The sequence below is a fragment of the Artemia franciscana genome, chromosome 3 (assembly GCF_032884065.1).
Source record: "Artemia franciscana chromosome 3, ASM3288406v1, whole genome shotgun sequence".
NCBI lineage: Eukaryota > Metazoa > Arthropoda > Branchiopoda > Anostraca > Artemiidae > Artemia > Artemia franciscana.
Genome location: NC_088865.1, coordinates 33,267,650 through 33,290,853, shown reverse-complemented (window position 1 = coordinate 33,290,853; position 23,204 = coordinate 33,267,650). Strand labels below are relative to the sequence as shown.

The following is a 23,204-nucleotide window of genomic DNA, read 5'->3' as shown; positions in this document are numbered from 1 at the left end:
TGACTAATCTAAATCTAAACAAGTGCTGTGCATAAGTTTTTAGGCTGTCTATTCTATATCAAGTAGCCATTGTGGTACAGTCTCTTCTGGAATTTGTGAATTTGAAGATATCTTTTACGAGTTCGCAGGTGGTATTGTTGCTGATTTTTCTCCATTTTCTTATTAGATATGTGTCTCAAGGGAATACGTATGCTTCTTAATAACCTACCAGTCCTTATTGTTTGAGCCTTATTTTCACGTTACTGCAATAATTAAAGTAATCCGTTAGAACTTTAAAATAAGACTTATTCCCGAAAAATGACTCACAAACCCAGATGGGCCCAATTCGGATAGAAAGTCACTATAGACACGATATAAATTTTATTGTAATATTTTTGTTTTTAGTATTGAAAGCATCGGCGGCAATATAATAATAAAGGGCCAGAAATTAACTTTGTCCAAAAAAAAATCTCCAGTCAAGAATAAACGGTCCAATTACTCCCTCGGACTCCTCTTTGTCGAAAAAAATTAAGAAAGATGTTTAAATAATAAATGCGGCATTTTGAATCTTCCTCAGTATGCTTATATTTTGGGGGGGGGGGGGGTAGTCTATGGCCGTTTAACTTTTCAAAGGTATTTCATAATATTAGACAAATATCTCTTTATTCTAACATTTGAATTTTGTAGAGACGGCCATGTTTGTGTTTGGGATTCTACAGTAGACCTTCAAGATCTTCAAGATGCTCCAGGTGGATGGACTCCTGGGAAACGAAACCAAGAATCAGATAGTGGAAACAGCAGTGAAAGCGACGAAGAAAAACCAGAAAAAGAAAGTAAGTATTCGTTAATTCTATACATTTATTGGCAAACATTGAATAAGTTCCAAGATTGTTGAAAGAAGTTCAGACGCGTGCTGCCCGGTTGAATTTTTCTAGTTTAGCTTAATGCCATTTTTCAGCTAGGAATTGGAAACTTTACTTTGAGTAAATGTTGGAATCCTAGCCTTAAAATATTTGCTGTTATCAACACTTTTATTAGAAAAAGAATATTGTTGTTTTCATAATTTTTGTCATATGTCTTTTTTTCTTCCATTTGTGTGTGTATGGAATTAACCCGTGGGTGACGGGGGGGGGGGGTAGATACCTCAAAGAGTACATTTAAATGCCCCGAATGTCTAAGTATCCATGAGGCCTCAACTAAAATTAGAAAGGGTTTTGGAGGGAAAGTTTGGAATTAATCTCTAATCTCCCTTCATAATCGAAGAGTAAAACAATGAAACTATTTTCAATTTAAACGTAAAAAATGATAATTTTTTTTATAAAAATGTCCATGTGGCTTAAATCACTCTTGAAAAGATTTGGCAAGTGAATAAACCCAAGCAGAATAAAGCGTATAGAAAAGGGAAAGAACCGGGACGAAATGAAGAAACTTAATTGCCGAGGGAAAGAATCGGAAAACAGAAAAAAAATGAAGAAATGGATTGATAAAGACCAACACCGTCAGAGTTTAAAAAATATTTATGATCAGCTTATTTAAAGTTAATTTGAAAAAATGTGTAAATTCTAATTTCTTAGTTTTAAAGGCAAACTGTATCATAGAGTATTCTGACTTCCTAGAACTAGTTAGAGATAGTGTGCATAGTATATTGTGTATAATAGAGGATATAAGATTCCGCCACAAAAGATTAAAAATGATAAAATTATAAAGAAATTGTAAAATGATTAAACATAAAACTTAGATGTGCGTGAATAAATAATTGAAACGATAAATAAATACCAAGAAGTCATAATGTCATTAACGTGACTCGATGGATCTCGAATGTAAAAATGCAACTTTACAAAACTTGGTCCAATTATAAACTTAATTTTAGGAATATATATGGAGGGATTCTTTCATAAGGGTTAAAAATAGATATAATAAGATGAGGCGAAAGATTGAAAGTAGAGAATATACGAATCAGGGTGGTTTCCCGATTTCTGAGTTGGTCTATCAAAAATGTTCATGTATTATCTATAAGAATGTAAACTTGTTGTCTTTGTTTTAGCTGAACGATCATAGACTATCTATATCTTATGTCAAGTAGCTTGTGTTACAGAATGGCAGTGTAAAACGGCTGTATAACCGTCACTATGATGAATAAGCAACTCTGTTACTTTTAATTTTTTATTTTAACTATTTGAAATTTTGCTGTAACTATATGCATATATATAGCATTACCGAATATATATCTCTCTACTTATTGCTTCTTTTTTCTTTCTTCTAAGAATTTTAGCTTCTCGGATTACTCTTATGTAGAATTGTAATATCAGCATTGCAATTTTTTAGGTCACAAAGAAGATCGCACTGGTGTGCTTTATCAACGAGGGGGTCGGTTCTTTCTGAATGATATCCATAGAGAGAACGGGTATACCGCCGACGTGAGATTGACCGCATGTACCTTCCATCCAGATACACATATGCTGGTTACTGCATTTTCAAATGGGACATTCTTCATTCATGAAATGCCAGATTGCATTCTGATTGTCAATTCTGCCCTTTATAAAGAGAGGTGATTTACTTTTACTGCAAACATTTTAGTTTCAAGTGTATTTAATGGGGAGGATTTTTTTTTACCTCTATTGACTAAAATTGTGTGAATCCTTTGTTTAAATTTGTGTATGCCAATATGATTTTGCACGTGTACAGTAGAAAAATTAGGAGAATTTAAATCTAAGTTCTTGTTATATTCATTTTAAGTGATCAAGAGTGAAACTTCCGTCGTAAAATAAAAGTATTTTGATAGGATTTTTAAGGATTCTTATATACACACAAAACGTCGATGTACCATGTGTTCTAGGTGAGATCTAATCTTTAACCAAAAATAGAACACCGCCCTACTATAATAATATTTTAACTGACATATTTCCGCCGGTATACTGTCCTTTGGTTTTGATATGCCGTTGGATGACGTAAATAAATTAATTTACCTTGTTCTCTACATATGTTTTAGGGATACTCTTATGCTTTAGTAAGACGAGGGATCGAACACAATTCCAGTTCGTAAATAATAAACTTTTGTTCTGACTATTCGTAAAAACATGTCGCTTTTCTTGAGACTATAGGGAGGTTTCGTAAATGCCGTTGTGCGCTATTGTGCTCACCCTATTCTCTTATGGTAACCTTAAATGATGATAGTGATTTAAAATAAGGTAAAAATCTTCCATTCAGATTTTTGGCCTCTGATCTTTTACGCTATTCTGTGTGCTTACAATATATTGCTCAGCTGAAACTTAATGCGTAAGAAGCTCAGAGTTCTTGCGTAATTTATGAAACTCCAAGAACTTCAGGATTCTAAAGATAATTTTTATTTCCAAATAAAGCTAGTAAGTCGATTAAATAAAGCTATTTAGTGCATTAGTATGACTTACAAAGTTGTAAGTTTTGGACTACATATTCAGGATTTAAGTGTGTAATGGAAACTATTTCACCTTATCTTGGTTATTACTTCAAGGTGGGGCTTAAATCACTTATTAAGTTGACGAGGTTCCATATTTTGTTTATCTAAACATAGTAAAGCCTATCATGTAGAATTTGTTCATAGATAATTTTGCTCTTTCAGCCTAAACCTAACACAAGTCCAAAATCTTGCTTAAATAATTTAATCAAAAATCAAGGTTTCCCGTATCTTAATTTTAAAACTAATGAACAAACAAAACAAGAAAGACCTATCATATACAGCTTCACCGAAAACTAGGTTAAGTTACGAAATTACGTCACTAATTGATTGTAACTTTCTTTCTGTTTAAATAAAGTAAGTCGATTAGATCTTGTCTAAATTTATTCTGGTATTTATAATGAGCAGAATAATAATATAAGGAACAAAATAACAATAGGTGAAATAGAACTTTGTTATTAGCTTTTAAAGTTGCTGCGCTATTTAGAGTAAGCGGGAGATGAGCACAAAGTAAATTCTGAAACCTCAACTTCAGTAAGCTGTTTTGTATAACGTTTTACCTTATTAGTGTACTGCAAGTTTGGTTTCAGAAATCTCCTTTATGACTTAGCGTATCAGTTACAGCGATAATGAATAAGGCAAAGAACACAGATGGCATGCATAGACGACACCACTGATTCCTTTAATTTCTGAAAAGTTCGACTCCAATTTCTTTTAAATCTTTATTTTTTTTTCTATTTGATTTCTTTTATTAGATTTGTTTTTCTTTTTTTCTGAATTTTGAGTGCAATTTAAGATTTTTTTCTAGATTACAATTTAAAATTTTCTTAATACTTCCGTATGATTATCTATATGGGACTTTCTTATTTTTTTAAGGTACATGTCAGCATGCCTGCAGTCGACATGCCTACTTTGGCACATATGCCGTAGATTCTCAAAGAAAACCCCCATAAAATAGAATAGAGTCATACTCTGGTATTGCTAAAAAGCATAAAATTAATAACTGAACGGAGTCTGTCTGGCCCTCACACTCACTCATTATGGGCGCTGGGTATTTTCTGCCACATGATAAAAGTGAATCATGTCATCTTAACTTGAGAGGCTTAGCACTCCCTCTTTTAATAAAAACTTGAAACAATTGACTTATAGAATGAGAAGCATGTCTCGTCAGAAAGTGTGCCAATGTCCATATTTTGTGCTTATTGTTTCATATCGTATGAATCATCAGTTACACGAGCAAAGTCCATACATCTTGTGAATGTTAAATTGTCTAATGGTTTAATGCCATTTTTTAGACTTCTAGATACGGCCTGTACATCGATCGCTTTGAATCAGACAGGGGACTGGTTAGCACTGGGGAGCCAAGAGTCAGGTCAACTTCTTGTCTGGGAATGGCAAAGTGAAATCCCTGTTCTGAAACAACAAGGACATTTCAATGGCTTAACCTCCTTGGCGTATTCTCCAGATGGACAGTATGTTGTTACTGGCGGTAATGACTTTACTGTAAGTGACTATTTCTTCCCTTAGTAGACTAGTCTACTACCCTTCTAAATAAGAAAGGTGTAATTGAGGAATATACTTTGTTTGGTTCTTGGGATTTCTAACATTTTTTCCTTGGAAAATGTAATATACTACTCAAAACCATTTATTCGCACATATTATTGCCAATCTAAAGTAATTTATATTTAAAGCAAACATAACTTTCCTGTAATCAATTTGAAAAAAATGGGAACTTGATTAAATGAATGAATAATTTATTTTAAAACAACTGGTCACAAGCTTAAGTGGCTGAATTTAGAATCTTGTCAGATAATAATAAAAAAACAACATCTTTAGTGGCAACATAAAATATAAAGAAGGTGGATAGAATTTCATCAAAGAGGTAATGAGTGAAATTTCAAACAGACTGGCGCGAAGGAGGAGCGTGCGCAGCTGCTTTGGGATTACATAGCTTGGTACTGCAATATGTTCTTATTAGTAGTTGAATGTTCCTGTATATGCACACAAAATGACACCTTTGCGAATCCATTTCAAAGATGTAAAATTGCGGGGGATAAATAATAAGTCATACAAAATGACTTATGAACATGAGTTATGTTAATTCAACTTTTAGTTTATCAGAAATTGATACAATGTAAGAATCATTTTATCTTATTAAATTGCCAAATTCGTATGTGAAAATGCACTGCTAACTAGTGGCGCGTCACTGAAGCACATATTTATATTTATTTTTCTTAGCTAATGTGTCACTCTGGGTGCTGTATAAACGTTTCAAACTCGCCGGTTGTGGATTATTTTTTCTTGCTCTATATTAAAGTATTGTAGATTTCTGATGTAGTTTTTAATGACCTTATGCAATTCATCACTACATGCATGCATTTGTGGTTTTGCCCAGGATCTCTTGATTATAGCAGGGAGTTTCTGTCGCCAGAAGCTTGGTAATTTTCTTAGTTTAATAACGTATAGAAAACTTTGAAAAAAAAAATACAAAAACGTTTGACAATGCTAATAATTTTTTATACAGATAGCCAGTTTATCTGTAACCAGTTTATCTCTCTGTATATGTGATTAAAATACCGAGAATTTTAAAATCATTATTTTTCACCTAATCAAAGGTTTTACGCCTATTTGAACTGTTATTTGTAAGATTTTTTTTTTAACTTGCTTTTTGTCTAACTTTGACATCTTATGATTAGGATTAGTTATGTGTGGGATTTGCTTGTAGATTTGATTACGATGAGGTTTCATACTGTATTTGGTAATATATATTGCACACTACTACGTAAAATTTTATTATATTATAACATATGATAAGGCCCAGGATAATATCAGGGAATTTTCAAGTTCAAAAAAGGTCTTTCGTAACTGTCCCGAAAGTTGCTCGGTGGTAAATGGGGCTTAACCGTTCAAATTGAACATTGACTTTCGTGACGTTTGACACGCATTTGACTTTCTTACTTAAAAGAGGATCATAAAATTATATGCTTACATTTTTTTTTATTCTAGTTGTGTTTCAGGTGACCCTCGAAATATAAAAATTGTGTTCAATTAAACATTCCTTTTAGCTTTGATATTTTGGAGGAATTTGGTTTTGTGACAAAAAAAGAGAAATCCTTAACTCGTTCTTTCAATTTTTCTGCCTTTACAGAATAACAAATCAATAATTTGTTGCGTTAGTATCTGTCTTTTTACAGGTGAAAATATGGAACACAAGCACGGGCTTCTGCACACGAGAATACCGAGTTCACTCATCCAGTGTGACGGATGTCACGTTCACGCAAAGCGGAAAAGTAATTCTATCGGCTTCCTTGGATGGTACAGTTAGAGCCTGTGACACAGTCAGGTATATCGTCTGATTAATTTATAAATAGATAAAAGAAACACATTCACTCTCTTCATATATGCCAGGGGAAAATAATGCAAACAAATTTTTGGAGTTAGATTTGTGGTTGCATTCTCCTGAAATTCTCTTCTCGGGGCTGGTTAGATATATTTTAACAGTTCTTAGATTATTAGTTATGCTCTTCAGTGGCATAAAATTTTCTTGTGAGATTCAGAAGATTGCATCTCCCTGCAAACAAGGCGAGTGGCTTTGGAGGTTCTTTGAGCACTTATGCACTATCACGGTAAACGGATACTTTGGAAGTTATATGACATTAAGTGCTTTTTTGGTATGATCTTGTTTTATAGAATTAGTAAATGTCTGTAACACCTAGCCAATAACGTGAGTCTGTACAAAATATATCTGAAGCCAAGGTTTCTCCATAATACTTTTACAATTAGACTGAATTGGTTTGCGATCATCACAAGAGAGTATACCCTGTTTGTCTCACGGCTATGGCATCCAGTTCGAACTTCCTGGAAAAAATGTAGTCGTCTTCTTCCTCTTTTGGGGGGGGGGGTAAGATTACTTGAAGTTTCTCGTACGAGAAAGGGAGCAAAATGTTTTTTATCTGCTTCTCATAACGTATACGACACGGGTTATTTTTTGCATCTGTCGTCCGAAAGGCTATTTGAATAGCTCCGGCTTAATTTATGAATATCGGTATTTTAACTAAATATAAGCACCAGTTTATTCTTTTTGTTAGAATGCATGTCACTATATGAGTATTTTTATTGTCGTGAGAGGATGGTGTTAATCCCAGTCATAGCCAAAATGTTAGATGTTCGAAAATATATTACATGGCCAAAAGTCAATCCTTTGTCTTTGCCTGTGAATGCCCCTGGGTACCTGAAGATTTTTGCTCGTGGGAAGAGTCTAACGTTTGAAAAAAAATGCAGGCCCTAGATTTCCTGAATGTGCACGTTTTAGCATCCCTTCTCAAAATCTTCCCTATGGGGGGGGGGGCTTAAAAAGATCTTTGAGTTAATCCCACCTTTTTATAAGAATGGAGGCAGTTACGCAGAAGACATATGGTCCATATAAATAAAATAAGATTGAGTCATGCTGCCTATTTTGAGTTGTGCAAAAATACCTCTACCCTTTGTCAAATTTGTTTAATCACATTTTGTCGAAACAATTTTTTTTTTCATAAATTGCTATAAATATAATTAATTTCTATTTCCCACTGTAAAGTATAAATATCAAATTTAAAACATTAGTATCGAATTTGGCGAAACAATTTCCTTCGCGTGGTTACTCTCTGTATTTGATCTTTGTCTTTGTTGTTGGCATTTTAAACTTAATCTTTGTTGTTTAGTATTAATGTGATGTGGATGATATCGGCGCACCAAAAACATTTCTCACACATTAATCATGAGTTTAAAAATGACTGACCCTTTGACATTGACTGAAGTATCATTTCTTCTTTTTGAGGTTGTTTTCTCTGTTAAAGATTCAGAATTGCCTGATGCTTCCTTTTTTCTGCTACTCGGTACCGTCTACTTCTAATGGTGATGTATGAAAGAGTGGTGAACCCTGTTGCTTGGGTGCAGTTTGCTTTTCGGGCAGTTCGTTATCTCATGTGCAATATTCGGTCGAGGGAAAAAAGAAGATCAAGACATTCGCCCCCCTGTCAAAATCTTAGGTATATTATTGGGCGGCATTGGGAAACGCAGTATGTTAATATATAAAACTTTATTTAATTATCTAATATAAAACTTTAACATATCATCTTGAACTGTTTAACTGCAACTGAGTTGGTTATGCGCAGGCGTACAGATGTTTTTTGTGACCTAACCCAACCCAAATTGAGTTGACAGGGTTGAATACTTATAGAAAAGGAATGTATCAAAAATAGAAGAATATTCTTTCTGTGCCTCTTTTGAACTGTATTGTTGGGAACCTTTTTGCTTAAAAGACTAGTAAGATTTATTTATGATTAAGTTTTTGCTTAGAAGAAAAACTCAGATAGAGGAAGTGTCCTCTTTCAAGTGGCCCAACAGTTGCATGCATTCTAGAAAAAAAAACCTGCTACAACAGCTATGTTACCTCTTTAGTCAGAATTTCAGAGCTTATGAACTCAACTGGAGTTAGCCCAAAATGTACTTAAGCCAAATAATTCCTAAAGAAGGCAAGGTGGGTATGCTCAAGAATGAATTAAACGCGTATTGAGGTCCCCTATTACCCCATTATTGCTGGTCTGTTTTTCGATCGATCGCTTTATATTTTGTTAGTTCTTTCTCCGTTTTTCTAGTTTTGCCTCGTTTTTTTATTGTGTACCATCTAGTCCTCCGGACAAATAAAGTCATATTTTTGGGTTTACTGGATAATCTGAATGTAGATTGTATCTCAGCTTTTAAGAAGTAGGTTCAAAAGTGTAAGATTAATTTGCAACTAATCGGAATGGGCCTAGGGCTGATGGACAGTTGTCTCGACTTGTCCATACAGTGTCTGCTGAAGCTAAGGCAAGTCCATAAGAAATGATAATTCTAATATTTGTTTCCCTATCCCCAAAAATGCACGTAAATACCATAGTTAAGCTCGTGTATGGTCATTTTCAGTGCTGTGCCGAGCATGTTCTTAGATTCTGATTTCCTGGCATAATTTCTTGGATGATGGTTAAATAATTGACCGCAATAATTCAATTGACCACATCTTGTCGTAATTGTAGTTCTCTAATCTCTAAAAATTCCACTTATTCTTCCGAACTGAGACTCTTAGCTCAATTCGAGTTTTCCTCCTAAATGTTAAATCGCAAACAGTAAAGCTATAATCTCTTTTATCACTTTTGCTTCATTTTTTACTGGAGGAAGAATTGATTTACTTGTAGGTACCGGAACTTCAAGACCTTAACTTCACCTCGTCCAGTTCAGTTTTCATGCGTTGCAGTGGATAGCAGTGGTGAGCTAGTAGCAGCCGGAGGGCAAGACGTATTCGACGTTTATCTTTGGTCACTTCAGCTGGGCAAATTGCTTGAAGTAAGGGCATCTTCATGTTTATTTTTCAGGTGTTATATCTATAGGTAGCCCTGTGTTAGTAGCTTCTAGGCCCAATCGTTGTTTCGAGATTTTCTGGGAAATCCCCTAGAATTTGGGGATAGTGGAAGCACTTAACAGGACGCAACTGATGAGTCAATAGTAATGAAAGAGAGATATGATACCGAACTCTCAGCTGCCATTCTTGGAAGACATCTGACATTACATTCCTGTGTTATTTCAAAATCACTTTTCTCTGAATAGAGAGCGCGGTGGCAAGGTGCATCTGGTACTTTGACAATAAATCACATCAGCTCAGTTTTGTTAAGAAAAAAGGCACTCAGTAGTGACTTATTGTGTCTACTGGCATTGCGCGCCCCTTGGCTCGGGCCTAGCGGGCCTATTGATAAATCCTGGCCTGCACACACCTCCGCATAGGTATGCCTCTAAACCAAGGGTATAGGACTGGAGATTCAGGCCCGTGACTTTCGGTTTCGAAGTCTTTAAAAATCAATTCAGTGGGACTCTGTAAACTTGAATATCAAGGGGAAAAGGTTCTCACCGTTCAGGCTATACATGCATTGGAATTATTCGGAAACCCTTTAAGTTCTAAAAAAATTTAAGGTTTAGTTCAAGAAATCCGAAAAAAACATTTTCCGTTCTCAAATATTTTTTCTGTGTAAATCTGATGAGTACGCGCCCTTCGAAGATGTAATAGCATCCTGAAAAATTTCAGCAGTAGCGGAAGCGCAGTAGACGGGATTCGGATTTTGATTCCAGCTGCTGTAAGGCTGAGCAACAGGTTCTCTACCTGTCCCTGTAAAAAAAACTCATCAGCTGGTGACAGTAATTTTGACTCTCCATGTGCCATCACTGGCCCAGGGGAATTTTTATCGTTTTCTATCTACAGATAGGATGCTTGAGAGGATAATGTTACTGTTGGCGAAATATAGAAAATAATATTCATGTACTCATGAGTACCCGCAGGCAGAGAGGCTTTGGTTTAGTGGAGCTTATTTTCTCGAGAAAACATTAGTTTTAGAAGGATTGTTTTTAGATATTACAGAACCAAAAGGGCATGTGGCTATTTTTGAGTTGTTTACATATCAAAATTTGGATTCTGTTTCATGTTGGGCATTTTAGGCGGTATAAATAGGAAAATATTCAGAAATAAGGAATAAGGAAGAAATCTTCAAAGAAATAAAAAAGACTGATTGGTTTATGAAAACACGTCACAGGTGTAAGCCAATGAAATCGAAGGACACTTATTACCTTGGAACTGTAGGAAAATAATTTCTGAGTTGTGGTGCTATTGCAATTTTTGTCACTTGGTTTTTTTAAGTCATGGCACTAAAAGCATATTTTTTTTTTTTTTTTATGCCTAATTAATTATGTGAGCAAAGTTGTATTGTATAAATTCTTTTCCTCTAGCTGAGCTAAAAGTGGGATGTTTATTCATTGATCCAAAGAAATGTACCCTATCTTTTTTTTGCCTATGTCCTATTTTGTATACAAAGTTGCCTGTATCTCTTTTTTTTTCTTATAGAACATTTTGCTTTTATGCATTTGCATATTTATCATCGCAGCTTTGCTAAGTAAAAAATTTCTTGTTTTTCCTACACCTAAAATAGTCTTAAAGCTAGGTTTAAATTTGCTTTAATTACAAAAATTAACAGGTGCTTTCAGACATAAAACTCTTTGAGAAGAAATAGAAAGAAAGCAAAACATAAACCTAGTCGATCAGGTATGAAACTTCAACCAAAATGTATTCTAAGGGAGGGTTAGACTGAGTTCAAACCTGATGAAAAATTCTATAAAACTACCACCTAATGGCTCTCTAATGTATAACAGAGACCTGCGTTTTCGAACCCCCCTCCCCTCCTTATAAATCAAAATTCTTGGTACGGTGCTTCTTTAAGCTATTTGAAAAGTTATTTAAATTGTATATCTCGCTAAACAAACGTATAAATTAAGCAATTGAATTTGATTAAAAGGAATAATTGATTAAATCTAAAAAGAAGGAAAAAAATTATGGTTTTGAGTGTGTTCTAATCCAATTTCAAATAATTATTTTTCGTTTTTAAGGTAATGAATGGGCATGAAGGTCCAGTTTCAAGTATTGCTTTTAACCCAAGCCCTGCAAGTTCTACTCTAGTTTCTGTGTCGTGGGATAAAACAATGCGTATTTGGGATACTGTGGAGACATCTGTATCAAGAGAAGCTATTACATTGACTGCAGATGGTAAAGTTTTCTTTCCTCTTTTGTTTACGCGAAGGATATACTAATTTACCTTTAAAAGCAGTGAAATTTTTGTCAAATTTAACGAGAGTATACAAAGTCTGTATTTACAATCAGATCCAAGTTTGTTTCTACGATAAAGATCGGGCACCATCAATGACTAAGGTCAATTTCTATCGTTACTCGATTTAATTGATATCTGCCCCTTTGATGTGTAATATTAGTATTGAATCGTAATAAAATGTCATTCAAATAGTTTTATATTCATATGCAGATCGTTAACGGTTCAAGACACTCTTTTCAGGATTATCTAAATCAAAATATACATCAAATACCTTAAAATATAATAAAAAATGCATCAAAATGTACAAATACATCAAAATATACACTTGAAAGCACTTTTGCGTTGCCGTTGTGTAAATACTTTTCTTTGGAAAGTAAAGCCTTTAAAGATAAAGCAAGTTTACATAATGTGGCCGTCAATATTCACGAAAATAATTAAGTTTTAAGTCGTTTTTGGAATTAAAGAATTTTATTCCCTAATTTGCATTAAGTCTAATATCATTTTCCGTTGACTCGTTGAATGAATGGAACCGATGCTTACGCTTAAAAGTTATGCTTCTATTATTCAGTGGAAGGGTCTCTTCAGCACGGAGTATGTTTTCAAAGTTAGCTAAGCGGAGACGTAGTTAGCTTGACATAAAACATGTATGTTTTTGTTAAATTTGTTTTCTAAGTAAGCTTTATCACTTGGTGTCGACAATTCCTCGATATTCCGTTTTTCAGTTCAAATTTGACCGTTTTGGTAAAAACGACTTGAAAGATTTAATTCCAATGAGCAGAGGTAACTGGAAATTGAGTAGTACCATAGTCATAACTTAAATCACACTTTTTTGCCGCATCTCATCGTATTTCACACGCACAAAGGTATCATCTCTTAAATTCTGCAATGTTTCGCGCTCATACGTCAAATGTAAAACACTCTTATTCAAGCACCCTTAAATTGGGCATGATAATATGCCCGCTGTTTTTCTATCCTTCCTTATTTACATTCTTTTTTACTGAAGATGCAAACAACCATCATTTAATTCAAGCAACGTGGACTTGTCCATTTTTAAAACCAGCTTAAAAGTATATACAAACTGAAAGCATAATTTTTTAGCAAATGGATCGAGTTATATTAAGCATTTTGTGTTAAGATGATTATCTCCTCTTCCTCCTGTTAAGAGCACACTTGAAATTGTTACTTGAAATTTCTCTTGCTTTTTTTCCCAGTTACAGGTAGAATGCTGTAGCTAGTTTCAAGTTCAAGCTCTCTTTTCCTCATAGTAAACACAAATAATAAAAATAGTACGTCTTGCAATCCCCCTCGGACAAGTTTGTTCACTTCTCGGGGCAGCTGTTAGTACTGATGTTGTTTTTGGTCCCATAAATATATATATCTCTCTCATTTATCCTCTTTTTGCATTTTTTTCACTATGTGTTTTTTTCTCTTTTATGGTTTTTACTTATTTAGAAAGGGAGTGCTTACTTTAGTACTTCGTATTTGAATATTTGAACCTTCTTGAATTTTGTGTTTTTCTCTTTATAGCTATTAAAACTTTCCTAATCGACTTTTTTGGGATGAAGAAGGAGCGTGCGTAGCTGTGCTCTGGTGACTTGGTGCTTAAATGAATTTTCAGTAGTAGTAATAGTAATCAACTTTTTATATTCATTTTCCCACATTTCTCTTGACGTGAATATCGTCAATTTTGGAAGCAAAGAGCGTAACTGACACGTTTTCTTAAAATGAGCTATTCAGCTTCTACTACGAGTCCTCTAGATAGTTATTAACCACTTCATATGCTTGCATTGGTGCATTTACTTCCTGAAAGATAAGAGAATCCAGTCTTGTTGCAGATAAAACGTATTAAAATGACTAGCTAAAAAACACCTTTTATATTTTTATATGCTATATACTTTAATGAACTACGCTATAGACCTTTCGAAGAAATGTTACCGCAGAAAGCATCAAAACTTCATTTTCGCTCTAAAATGATTTTTCAACGTTAGATACACCATTCTGTTTGGGTCCAGTCATATCATTTATACTAGGTTCTGTTCTTGGTTTTTGGCTATTGGATGTGGCTGAAGTGATTAGTGTTGGACTGAAAATAGTAAAATAGGAGCCAAGTCACACCGTAGTTTCAGCAGTCAGGATTGCACTGTATCATTTCTTTTGTCAGTTTTTTTTTTTTCGCTTTTGTGCATGTGTGATGATCGTTATGAACCATCGTAGGGAGTTGATTAGATCTTGAATTTTGGTAAAATCTATTTTGTGTGTTTTTTTTCCAATGTTTCATATGTTAAAATTTTTAGACTTTATGTTTTTTACTATTTTCTGTTTTTTAAATGTTTTTTCTTTATTTTACCTAAAAATCTGTTTCCTGTTTCTTTGCCTGACCGATGTCAATCGGATGTTCTTTTTTTTGTCTACTGTCTAGGCATCAATCGGAAATCACATCAGCTACAATTGTATGAATCATAACTGTACTACAGCAGTAACAACCATACCACATCAATTACGATTTATATGGATGCTCTGGATTTATGTTGTGTATTTAATATAGGCCTGAATGTCTGTTTTCGCCCTGATGGAAAAGAAATTGCTGTTGCAACTTTAGATGGACAAATCCTTCTTTTTGATTCAGTAGAAGGGAGACAGGTTAGCTCAATTAATGGCAGAAACGATTTGGGAAGCGGCCGCTCCGAAATTGATTTCACAACAGCAAAAAAGAATCTTGAAGGAAAGTAAGTAGGATTAACTCTTTCTCTGACTGTTTCTAGCAAAGTTTATATGACAAGTAGGGTCATATCCAGGAGTTAGACAACGATTTTACGAGTCAGTCAAACATTTCGGGGTTGGGGGGGGGGTCTAACCATCCCCCCGCCTCCCCAGGATACAATCTTGCTGACAAGGGACGAATTTTTCTGTGTCTCAAATATGTGTTGGGGGAAGACAAATATTTCTATGCAGTCGGCAAAACGGAGCTGACAAAGCAAAAACGAAACGAATAACGGTTTGATTACTCAAGAAAATAATGCTACTAATCCATTTTCAGTTATTAATCAGACAAAGGAAAAATACCAGACTGTCCTCACCTTCTATTCAGTTTGTTTATTTCAATCAAATATTGTCGTGTGATTTTTTCGTGTGTAACTTGTCGTTTGATATAAACTCTAAACTAATTTTCAGGTGGATGATTGACCGTCTTGTGTAACTATTTATTAAAATCTCTTGGTTACCGTTGGGAAAAGATATTGAAGCAATATCCAGTTCCTATAATAGTGTCTGTAAGAGATCTTCCAGAATCACAACCGTCTTATTGATCCGCCGAAATTCAAATTTTAGAGATCCACCGAAATTCAAAAGTAACAAAAAAGAGAAAAAAAGGTTGCTTTATTGTGCATAATAGGCTTATGAAAAACTATTTTATCATTTCTGTTGCTAGAAGTTGACGAATGCTGAATGTTTGTATAAATGGTCGCTGTAAGAACATTCCAGGTTCTTTTATCTGTGAATGCGCTGATGGCTACATGCCAACTGATGACGGGATGAATTGTTGCGGCATCACTGAATGTATAGAAGTGCCGGGTACATGTCCCCCTCCTGGAAAATGTCAAAAATTCAAAGTAAAAAAAAATGGATAGATTCGAGGCCGTCTTGTGTAGATAATTATTAAAATCTTTTGGTGACCGTTAGTAAGTTGCTATGGTTAATAATGTGTTTTCATGCCAAGTTTGTGTTCATTTTAGTATACAGGCCGGGAGGATAACTGTTTTGGTTCCTCACGTTGATCATCGAACGTGAAACTTGTGACGACAGTTATTTTAAGGCTACAACTCGTATAACTAAAACTATATCAGGTTCAAAATCAAAAGTTTTATGTACTATTCATAGTTTGGTGTGGTCTAAAACGGCCCTTTTCTGCCGTTCAAATTAAAAATTAATAACAATTTAGTTAATGGTTTAGTTTCCGTGAGCCTTCAGAAAATTGTTGATATCAGTTGTTCTTGAAATTCTCAGATAATTTTGAACATTGTTTGAGAAAATTAGTGATGGAATTATAGCACAATATTCAAATATTCCAAGAATAAAAGTAAACTTCCAAATATATTTATATGATAAATAACTTTGGAAGATTTATATGTTTTTATTTGTAAATGTATTTTTATACTTGTTTTGAAGTTTTCATGCCAAGTTTGTGCTCATTTTAGTATACAGGCCGGGATAACTATTTGGCTGTTCACGTTCATCATCGAACGTTAAAAAATCTTTATTTAATAAATAATTTTGGAAGGTTTATGTGTTTTATAGTTTGTAAATGTCTTTTTATTCTTGTTTTGAAGTTTTCAATGCCGTTTTGAATCTTTGGCCAGGAATAAAGGCTCTAATTTTGATTCCCTGCTCTCAAATTTTAATATGTTCCCGCAAGTAACATATATTGTTAGTTAACATTCAATTGAATTATCAAAAAATATTTATCATCAATTTGGATGGTGAAAATAGGCCTCAACTATGAAAGGAGTGAAATAATTTAAATGTGTATCTTGCTTATCAACGATGCCAATTCTGAGGTACAAATATTATATGTTCTATTAGATTTATAGTCTATAATCTATAGTCTATTATAATCAATAGTCTATTATAATCTATAATCTATATAATCTATAGTCTATCTATAGTCTATTTAGATTAGTCTATTATAGATTTGCCAGAACTGCTTTCAGCATAATGTTCTAAATAAAACAATTTGATTTTTTGTAAGAATGAACCCCCTTTCTTTCCTGTACTTTAGCCTTTTATCTTTGATTTTTGATATTTTGAAGCAAATCGTTGAAATAACTTATTTTGTGTCTTATATCAGGCATCAAAAAGAGGTAAGGATTGAACAGGCAAGTATCAAAAAAAGATAAGCATGAAGTATCTACTATAACCCCAGCACCCACAAAATAGATATAGCATAAGCAACATAATAAAGAAACACATAATAAATAATTTTAAACAGAGAACTCTGCAACTTGCACTTATTTTGAATATGCCCCGCTATTCCCCTATCATGCCCAAGTCACTCCATCAGTCAATTTAAAAAAAAAACCTAAGATTTAAGAATGATATGTAATTTTCAGACAGAAGTTTCGTGAAAACCTTGAATCAACACTAATGCACTACTCAACACTAAAAAACTGCACTAATTTGAACCCGTCTCTTTTATGCCCAATTGTTAAAACAGCAGATTTTTCAAAACTGCTTTCAGCAGACAACTTTAATTAAAAGAATTCTTTTTTTTTCAAGTTTGAACATAGCTGTCTTTTTTATATTTAGTCTTTTATTTGTGGCTTTTGTTATCTTGTAGCATATCGAACCACAAATAACTCACACAAGTTTTGAATAGATTAAGCCATCTTGTTTTCCTTGTCATGCCCAAGCCACACAATAGACATGTGTTCTAATAAAAAGAAACCTTAAGGTTTAGTATGATGTGTGTTTTCTTGATTCTAAGTAACACTTATACTACTGAAGCGGAAAATCGAAATGGTAAGACATTGATTTGAAAAGCTTGTATCAGCACCAAAATGTGTCCAACTTTTGCCTACTAGTAGGCTATTTTCTTGCATCTTCTGTCAGATTCGTCTTGCATATAGAAAAAATGCTGTTCCAAGCTTCCATCTTTTCTAATTTCTAAAAGATATAACTCAAATCTTAGCCCTGATTTGTCAATACAAAATGACCTAATTGGCCAAGTTGTAAAACCTGATTCGGTTAGTTTTCAAATTCAGATTTCATTTTCACTGTTCTTGATATAATTTAAGGTTCTTGATTAAATATGATTCATATTTTCCAAGCTTTCGTATGTAAAGTAGCAAAACCGGGACAGACAGACAGACTGACCGACTGCAATCGCTGTATGTCACTTGGTAGATACCAAGTGACATAAAAACTGCTGCTCCAAGCTTTCGTATTTTGTAATTTCAAAAAGATATAACTTGAATATTAGCCCTGATTTGTCAATACAAAATGACCTGATTGGCCAAGTTGTAAAACCTAATTCTGTTAGTTTTCAAATTCAGATTTCATTTTCACTGTTCTTGATATAATTTAAGGCTTGGTAGATTGATTATTGTTAATTGAATCTGTAATATTGGTAACTGTGTATAGACGGTTTTATTTTACCATGGACTTAGAACCATTCATTAACAATCATTTTATCAATCAAATAAAAATAAATAATAAGTTAGTCATTGAACAGTGTTCAACTGAGAAATTCCTGAGTTTGCGCTGTTGTATAATTCGTTCGTATACTTGGCGCTGTAGTCTTGCGGAACTATAATTTTACCGACAAGTGTGACTACGATTCGAACCAGACATCATTCTGTACGAGAAATGTTGGTTAAACTTACTGGTTCTCATGTGTAATCTATTTTTTAGAGCATTCTCAACCTTAGCCTACTCTGCCGATGGTTTATGTATCTTAGCTGCTGGACAATCAAAAAATCTGTGTCTTTATTATGTTACCGAAGGCCTATTACTGAAGAAGTTTGAAGTAACCCAAAACCGATCGCTAGATGCCATTGATGTAAGTATTAATTCTTGAATTAATCATGCAATCCAACTGAAATATTAAACAAATTTAAAGCACCAAGGACATCAAAATAAGAACATCCCCCCCCCGCTCTACAGGCAATTCACACCTGAAGACCGCGAATATCTACGAGTTGTTCTTTTGGTTGTTTAAAAACTATGAAGTTTTAAGGGCAGTGCCACATTTTCATCAGTGTTGCCGTGTTGAACCGTCAAAATAAATAAGCAAAACTATTTAGTTTAAACTTGAATGGACTTTTGTCCATAAAAATTTATACATTAACAAGCAGTTGGTTCTCGAAGACAACTACACCTTCAATGGAAAGCTACTTAAGTTGTTAGGTGCCTTATGCTTTAGCTTAGTTTTGCCTGTTTTTCAATCATGTTTCTTTTTTGTAAATGTCGCCACCGCTATTACCAAAAGCTGCATATGGAGACCTTTTTAATTAAAAATTAAATTTGACATTTTTCTAGTTTTTAAAGATATATATGGTTGTGCAACCGTCCGCTTAGCTAATTCAAACAAACAATTTTCATTCACGATTCGTGGCACTTTAAGGTTTACGCAGGACTTACTGTGGAAGTTTTTGGAATGCTATTTATCTACAGTCTTGTGCTGGCGGTGTAGTAGTGTGTCTTTTCCTTCAGTGTGGATAGCAGTGTAAAGCAAGGGTGTAAATTATCCCCCGTTTTGTTTAATCACTGTATAAATTGGGTTCTAGAAAGAGATTTCGAGTTTTGATGATGTCACTCTGAGATTGGGCATTAACTTGTCTGACCTGGACTAAGCCGATGACATCGGTGCTCTTGCTGCTTATCCAGCAACTGTCTAAGAAATGCTAAATGAAATAGCACATTTCTCTCAACTAGAAATTATGAAGATCAGTACGGTCAAAACTGGAATCTTACTCAGGCTGAATATGGATATTAGCCAGACAATAACTAACTCAACTCCCATCAAAGCCCTTATGTCGGCAATCCTGTCTCGAGAACAACATTCGCAAAATTCATGAGAAAAGTAGGGGCTGAAGATGGGTTTTTTAACTAGTATAAAGAATTTTAATCGCCTAAAGGTCTAAAAATAATGTAATAAAATTAGTCGTCTTTTCAGACGAAATATATGTTGAACCTGAATGAACTTCGTATTTGAAAGTAAATGAATTTAAATTATATGGGTATGACAAATGGTGATGCTTTGGACTGCGGGTGTGTGCTGATTACTAAGGTTGTCGGTTCGTTCTTAAAATACCTAGGACATCAAGATAAAATATCCGCCCCCCTTCGAAAATTTCCCTTTCGGTTGTTTCAAAATATGAAATTTTTTGGGCTGTAGGCTACCACATTTTCGTCAGTGTTGCCGCTTAAAACCGTGAAAAATAATCAGCAAAACTAATTGGTTAAATTAGAAACGTTTTTGTCCGTAAAAATTAAACATTAAAAACTTTTTTCCAGATTGTCAGGTTTACCGACCCTCGAACATGCAACGTACAATTGTCCATGGGAAAAACAATCAGTATTAAGATCTATACCACATTTTTCTAATGATTGACCTTGAGCTTTGTTAATTGTGATTGCAAATGCTAATCGAATTGGGAATTGCAATCTTTTAAATTGAAAAGGCAGATCCGTTGGAATCATGGGATTGCGAGGAATAAGAACAGCCTCACCCTCAAAAAGCCCTGTCAAGATTGTGGCCTCTATTAGGTTTTCCATTGTTTTTTTTTACGGCAAGTCGCGTGCCATTGCAAAGCTTTGGTGGGTTGATATTTCTTAAAAGTATTATTGGTACGCCTATTTTTAGTTGTAGCACGTGTGGTGGAAACCCTGAAAGATCCACGGAATTTAAAAATTCAGATGGATAATTAACCGCTTCATTTGGTTCCAAAACTGTGTCGACTGACTTGTAAAGGACTGCCTGGTCTCGAATCTTGGTCAAAACAATATTGTTGGATTCGTGGACGTCTATATTTTTGGGTGCAAGAATCGCTCTTTCACTTAGCCATTTATTATTTTTATAATTGTTTAGAATATTCGGAAATACTTTTTCAATCAATTCATTTTTGGACGTCACTAAATTACAGAAATCAGCAGGTAGTTGTATACGTCCTGAAATTGAGTCTACTGGGAGCTTTCCGTTTCCAATTGCCAGCAATTGATCTGAAAATGTTTGACCAGAGTCATCGTTTTGCAATCGGACACGCATATTTGTAGTTAATTTTAATGTTTTTACGTGTGCCCATAAATTAGAATTTTTCAGGCAAGCCTTCATTTCGTCTGCAGGGGTTGATCTAGGTATTATAGGTAATGTTTGCCTGAAATCTCCCGCAAGCAATATTAATGTGCTGCCAAAGGGTTTCGACTTCCCTCGCAAATCTTTCAAGCATTGATCCAGAGCCTCGAGTGATTTTTTGTGTGCCATCATGCACTCATCCCAAATAATAAGTTTGCATTGCTGCAATACTTTACCCATCCTAGATGATTTGGAAATATTGCGCGTGGGAGTTTCTGTAGAATGCAAATTCAGAGGCAATTTCAAAGCGAAATGAGCAGTTCTTCCACCAGGCAGCAATGTTGCCGCTATTCTGGACGACGTAATTGCCAACGCTATATCATTTTTTGATCGAATTGATGCCAGAATCAGTTTTATCACAAACGTTTTACCAGTACCTCCTGGCGCATCCAAAAAGAACGTTGTTATCGACACAATGCATTATCGTATCATAAATGTCTTTTTGTTCCGACGTTAACTTGGAAATGTTATTTTGTACATACGACAATAGATCACTCGTACTGTAACTTTGTTCACGATCCAATTCTACACATGTCGAAACAGCAGCGATACGGTTAGGTGAAGGCATTCCCAAATCCTGAAGAGGTTTGTTTGCCATACGTACGCACAAATCTTCTATAATAACTAAAGTGTAGTTATAAATTTCTGATGTAAAATCAAAAGTCATATCTGACGTCTCTAACTGTTTTCGATGGAGTATATCTTCGGACATTTTTGACTTATATTTTTCCCATAACTCTGTAGGAGCTGATGGAGAGCAAGTTGTTAAAATGATGCCAAACAATGCACGAATTTGACTTGGAGTTGACGTTTCGCACGCGTCATTGATGAAGTTATCCCAGTGTTGGTCATTCTCCAATAAATTCAGACCTTGGCATGCACTACGGTAAGTGTCATATATAGTACCGTTTACAGTTCTCAAATACTCAAAGGATGTCGGACCGGGTACATTCACCAAAAGCAGGCGTAGAAAGAAGCATTCATGTTGATTGGGCTGAACGGTGTAGAGTCTTCCTATCGTGGTATCTTTGAAGATTGTAGGTTGGCCGTCGACTGACTTACCCTGTTTTCGACGTTCAAATACTTTATTTTTAGTATTCCACGTGTAATACGAAGGCACTTCAGTATACAGCAGTTTTTTTTGCAAAAGAATCATTTTTGCAAAGCGAAAAGAAACCGGTTAACTTTGTATCCGGTGGATTCAGGGCTCTTTGTTGCACGTTGGTTTCCGAGAAATAAACACGTTGACCATTCTGTAAATGTACCGCTAAATGAACAACAGCTGGACTACGTTCATGTATCGGAAATGAAAGAATTCGCCAAACAGCTTCATTACTGCTTATGTATCTTCCAGCCTGATATTGTACGATTTCGTCGATATCTTTGATTTCGGGCTGCAAGCCAAAGTAATTTTTTTTATGTAGCCAGATTAGTATATGTGCGTGTGGCAAACCTCGTTTTTGCCATTCCACTGAGTACATCCAGCATCGCACTGACCCAAACACTTCAAAGTTTACTACGTAGTTTATCAATGATTTCAACTTTTGCCGGAAGACACGGGCCGTAATGTCATGTCTATGAACCGCCGATTGTCCTTGAAGTAAATGCTGCAGTATCTCGTCCCAAGATTGATTACATGTAAATATAATAAATAAATCTGGATGACCATAGAGACGAACATACGCAATAGCATCTTGAGCATATTCATGCATATGACGGGGACTGCCAGCATATGACGAAGGTAAAATTGTTAATCTTTCAACGTTTGTGGTATTACCGTCATTTATAACTGCATCTCGCAAATGAATGTATTGTTCAGAGCGGAGCTTGGTCTGATTCAGGCGGATATATAGCAAACGTTCCGGTTAAATTTTAGCATACATATCAACGACGAATTGGTGAAACAATTGACGGCATTTTAAAATATAATTTTCTTCATCCTGCCGAATCATTAGTCTATAGGAATAATAATGCATTGCACTGCATTTCTGATTCATTTCTTTGTTAGTAGCTGGATTCATCAATTTAATATTAAAGTGATAGCCGTCGGCTCCATCCCAAAAAATGATAGGATATTGTAGGGCATCGTAGCATCAATGAGTTTCAGCAATTTTTAACAACTGAGCGTTTCGCTTATGAAGAATAATATCTCGATGTAAAAACTGATCACCGACCATAACGATTGCCACTTCGTCGATAGTTGGAGCATTGTATCTACGCACATGTTGGCCAGGAGGCGTTTTGTCAGCGGAAATAACAATTTTATGCGTATCAGTAGGCATCA

At 34.7% G+C, this 23,204-nt stretch overlaps 1 protein-coding gene across 1 annotated transcript in view; it reads left to right on the top strand.

Moving 5' to 3' along the window:
• The window catches only part of LOC136025190 (periodic tryptophan protein 2 homolog), a 59,537-nt gene that overhangs the window by 21,493 nt on the left and 14,840 nt on the right, over positions 1-23,204 (top strand). The window contains exons 7-14 of the mRNA XM_065700986.1: positions 667-812; positions 2,305-2,527; positions 4,708-4,915; positions 6,607-6,755; positions 9,625-9,772; positions 11,855-12,011; positions 14,618-14,798; positions 18,478-18,625. Of these exons, the coding sequence (XP_065557058.1) occupies positions 667-812; positions 2,305-2,527; positions 4,708-4,915; positions 6,607-6,755; positions 9,625-9,772; positions 11,855-12,011; positions 14,618-14,798; positions 18,478-18,625 (1,360 nt within the window). The remainder of the gene's footprint in view (positions 1-666; positions 813-2,304; positions 2,528-4,707; positions 4,916-6,606; positions 6,756-9,624; positions 9,773-11,854; positions 12,012-14,617; positions 14,799-18,477; positions 18,626-23,204) is intronic.